General features: G+C 47.2%; 1 protein-coding gene across 1 annotated transcript; it reads left to right on the top strand.

Annotated features, from left to right (window-relative positions):
* The first annotated feature begins 271 nt into the window (after positions 1–271).
* On the top strand, positions 272–3,122 carry LOC111978588 (muscarinic acetylcholine receptor M3-like). The gene has a single exon (XM_024008709.1). The coding sequence runs from the start codon at positions 285–287 to the stop codon at positions 2,160–2,162; it is 1,878 nt and encodes a 625-aa protein (XP_023864477.1). The 5' UTR covers positions 272–284; the 3' UTR covers positions 2,163–3,122.
* Positions 3,123–4,887: the final 1,765 nt, after the last annotated feature.

The raw sequence follows: 4,887 nt of genomic DNA on the forward strand, positions 1-4,887 counted from the left end.
TTGTATAGTGTAACTGGGGAAAAATGTGTGTGTCAATGCATTTACCTGCAAAGGTTAAACACAACCTATGAATACAAATTGTTTACAAACAAGATAGTTTGACTAGAAAAGTGGGTAAACTGTAAACACCTTAACTGCCAGTCTACTTATAGTAAACGTAAAAAATAATAAAAATGAGCAAAAATGTGCTGTTAGCATCACCTACTGGAGCGACTTCTCAGTACAATACAGTGTAGTAATATATCTCTATCTGTGTTCTCCTCAGAATATGCCAGGACTTCATAATGAGCTCCAACAGCACAAACCCTGGCCTCTACCTGACCGTCAGCTCCCCAGGAATGGGCATTGATGACCCAGACACCAACTCTCTCCACAAGGACATCTGGCAAGAGCTAACCAGCCCCGATGACAATGACTCCATCAGTGGCCTCTTCAATTTTACAGGCTCGCACAACGAGACAGTGACCTCTCTGACCTATGACCCTCTTGGGGGTCACACAGTGTGGCAGGTGGTCCTCATTGTCTTTTTCACCGGCCTCCTGTCCCTGGTCACTATAATCGGCAACATCCTGGTGGTGGTATCCTTTAAGGTAAACCGCCAGCTCAAGACTGTCAACAACTACTTCCTGCTCAGCCTGGCTGTGGCTGACCTCATCATCGGGGTCATCTCCATGAACCTTTACACCACCTACATCATCATGGGCCAATGGGCGCTAGGCAACTGGGCCTGTGATCTGTGGCTGGCTATTGACTATGTGGCCAGTAACGCATCCGTCATGAACCTGCTGGTCATCAGCTTTGACCGCTACTTCTCAATCACCCGGCCCCTCACCTACCGGGCCAAACGGACCACACGGCGGGCTGGCTTGATGATTGGCCTGGCCTGGTTCGTGTCCCTGGTCCTGTGGGCCCCAGCCATTCTATTCTGGCAGTACTTTGTGGGGGAGCGCACAGTGCCCCCTGATAAGTGCTACATCCAGTTCCTCTCAGAGCCCATCATTACATTCTGCACGGCTATTGCTGCCTTTTACTTGCCTGTCACTATTATGAGTGTGCTCTACTGGCGTATCTACAGGGAGACGCAGAACCGCGCACGGGAACTGGCGGGCCTGCAGGGCTCAGGGAGCCAAGGGAGGGGTGGAGAAAGGGCTCACTTTGTGCACCACCAGGCTGGGAGCGCCAGGAGCTGCAGCAGCTATGAGCTAAGCCAAGTTTCCCAGAAGAAGAGCCCCATCCAGGCGCTGGCCGCACGCTTCCACTGTTGGCCCATGATGCACTCCTGGAGGCCTGGCAGCGCCCGGCCCGTAGAGGGGGATGCCGACCACAGCAGCAGCGACAGCTGGAACAACAACAACGCCAGGCTGTCAGTGGACCACTCGGGCTCGTCTGAGGATGAGGAGAGAAATGGTAGAAGGATGATGCCCCAGGACCACGCCATCTTCTCCATAGTGCTCAACCTGCCAGGGATGAAGGCAGCCGTCAACTCCCACCTCACCTCCTGCGAGGACCTGGACATAGCCTCAGAAGAAGACCCCCTGAGGGGGGAGGAGGACAGTCGGGACAGCCTCTCTACCATCACCACCACCACCACTACTACCACCCCTGATGGGGCCAACACAGACACCAACAGCTACCAACAACGCTTTCCCTCCCAGATCTCCAGAGTCCAGTCCATGCCTGCCATCCAGGCCACCAGAGTGGGGCCGCTCTCTGGCTCCCCTGCCACCACCACCAAATTACCCTCGATGCCGATCTCCTTCAGAGAGGCAGCTCTAGCCAAGAGATTTGCCTCCAGGGCACGGACGCAGATCACCAAGCGCAAGCGCATGTCTCTGGTAAAGGAGAAGAAGGCGGCACAGACCCTTAGTGCCATTCTGTTTGCCTTCATCATCACATGGACACCCTACAACATCATGGTGCTGGTCAACACCTTCTGTAATGGCTGCATCCCAGAGGCTCTGTGGGCACTGGGATACTGGCTATGCTACGTCAACAGTACCGTCAACCCCATGTGCTATGCCCTGTGCAACAAGACCTTCCGTACCACCTTCAAGATGATACTGCTCTGCCACTGGGACCAGCGCAAGCGGCGGCGGAAGCAACAGTTCCAGGCACGGCAGTCCGTAGTGTTCCACAGGAGAATTCCTAAAAACTCAACGTAGTGAGATATAGACCCAGTGGGAATTGGGTGATGAAGATGATGAGTCTAGAATCTGACAGCTCAGTGGATGGATGAGGCATCCTAAAGATTCTGTCTGTGGTTTTTAACTGCACAGAGATTCACAAGGAGGCAGTCATGTTGTTGCTGTGATGGCTGATGTTCTCTGTGTAGCCACAACCTCCCAAGTGACATATTCCTCTGTTTCTTCAGGAGAGCTCCTGTGGTGAAAGGTTCCTCTAGATTGATCATTGCAGAGTAGTGCAGCTAAAAAGACTGACAGTGAAAACCAATAGAGCAAGGACTTTAAATGCATTGGGGGGACAATTCAAAGTGCAATTGATACTTAGGGAGATTATATGATGTAACATTGTTATGGATTTGGGGTTTTCCATTTCTTACCATTTATTTTGTGGTAGTCAAATCTGTAACGTACAGAGCAGTTTGGGTTTTCAAAGTCAACTGCATCTGTACTGTAATATAGTATATAAAGCAAAGGCCAAAACATTTTGTGTCAATAGACTGCACTGTATTGATTTTGAGCTCCCTTTTGGCTAACTGAATTTGATTTCTTTGTTATATATGTTTTCTTTTTACTCTGACTTCTGTACATTGCCTTCCACTTGGATATAGCTTTCTTGTGTCTTATAAAATGAGAAGATATTAAACAAAACAGTGTCCTATTTGTGACGACCAGTTTTTCAAAGTTTTTGGTTGTTTTTGTATAATAAATTGGTCTATAGTTTTTCCTCTATAGATTCTGAGCCAGTCTGAAAAAAGTAAATTTTGACTATTCTACGGCACTTCAATGAGCTGCTCGTGTTCAATGTGAGTTGTTTACATGGTGGAGACAATAAGCGAATCAACTTATTCAATTGTTGTTTATGTTGAGCGTAATGGTATATTGCTATTTCTAACTTGATACCTAATGATTGATTGTACACTAAATAGATCAGTCACTATGAATTGTAATGTTTTGATTTATTAGGTTATATTTTAAAAGGTTTCTCCATTTCTTCTCACTGGCTGTCCAAATGTATTTCCCTAACTAAGATATTGGTCTGTGGTCCCTAGATGAACCCTCTCTTTCTCCTAGAGGATTTAGCAGTGCCACAGCAGCATCTGCTGGATGAATAGAATTCTACACTAGTAACTTCCAGCTTACTTCCATCAGGGAAATGCTGTTGTGGGGCAATAAGTGGGAGATTGGGTGGGTGGGTCAATGTCTGTACTCTCCTCGACTCCGTGCGCCTCTCCTCCGTTACCTGGAAACCGAAAAGTGGTAGCCATACAATGCATCCAGAAAGTATTCAGACCCCTTCACTTTTTCTACATTTTGTTACATTACATACTTATTCTAAAAAAGATTAAATTGTTTTTTCCCTCATCAATCAACATGCAATACCCCATAATGACAAAAAATGGTTTTCAGACATTTTTGCAAAAAAAAAGGTAAATATCACATTTACATAAGTATTCAGACCCTTTACTCAGTACTTTGTTGAAGCACCTTTGACGGCGATTACAGCCTAGAGTCTTCTTGGGTATGACGCTACAAGCTTGGCACACCTGTATTTGGGGAGTTTCTCCCATTCTTCTCTGCAGATCCTCTCAAGCTCTGTCAGGTTGGATGGGGAGCGTCACTGCACAGCTATTTTCAGGTCTTAGAGATGTTCAAGTCCGGGATCTGGCTGGGACACTCAAATACATTCAGAGACTTGTCCCGAAGCCACTCCTGTGTTGTCTTGGCTGTGTGCTTCGGGTAGTTGTCCTGTTGGAAGGTGAACCGTCACTCCAGTCTGAGGTCCTGAGTGCTCTGGAGCAGGTTTTTGTCGATGATCTCTCTGTACTTTGCTCCGTTCATCTTTCCCTTGATCCTGGCTAGTCTCCCAGTCCCTGATGCTGAAAAACATACCCACAGGATGATGCTGCAACCACCATGATTCACCGTAGGGATGTTTTCAGGTTTCCTCCAGATGTGACACTTGGCATTCAGACCAAAGAGTTCAATCTTGGTTTCATCAGACCAGAGAATCTTGTTTCTTTAGGTGCTTTTTGGCAAACTCCAAGCGGGCTGTCATGTGCCTTTTACTGAGGAGTGGCTTCCATCTGGCCACTCTACCGTAAATGCCTGATTGGTGGAGTGCTGCAGAGATCGTTGTCCTTCTGCCATCTCCACAGAGGAGCTTTGGAGCGCTTTCAGAGGGACCATCAGGTTCTTGGTCACCTCCCTGACCAATGCCCTTCCCCTGGATTGCTCAGTTTGGCCGGGCAGCCAGCTTTAGGAAGAGTCTAGGTTGTTCCAAACTTCTTCCATTTAAGAATGATGTAGGCCACTGTGTTCTTGGGGACCTTCAGTGCTGCAGATTTTTTGGGGTACCCTTCCCCAGATATGTGCCTCGACATAATCCTGTCTCTGAGCTCTACAGACAAATTCTTCAAGCTCATGGCCTGGTTTTTGCTCTGACATGCACTGTCAACTGTGGGACCTTATATAGACAGGTGTGTGCCTTTCCAAATCATGTCCAATCATTTGAATTTACCACAGGTGGACTCCAAGTTGTAGAAACATCTCAAGGATGATCAATGGAAACAGGATGCACCTGAGCTCAATTTCGAGTCTCATAGCAAAGGGTCTGAATTCTTATGTAAATAAGGTATTTCTGTTTTTTAAATTTGTAAATGTCTAAAAACCTGTTTTTGCTTTGTCATTGTGGGGTATTGTGTGT

Source organism: Salvelinus sp. IW2-2015, linkage group LG18 (genome assembly GCF_002910315.2).
Source record: "Salvelinus sp. IW2-2015 linkage group LG18, ASM291031v2, whole genome shotgun sequence".
Taxonomy (NCBI): domain Eukaryota; kingdom Metazoa; phylum Chordata; class Actinopteri; order Salmoniformes; family Salmonidae; genus Salvelinus; species Salvelinus sp. IW2-2015.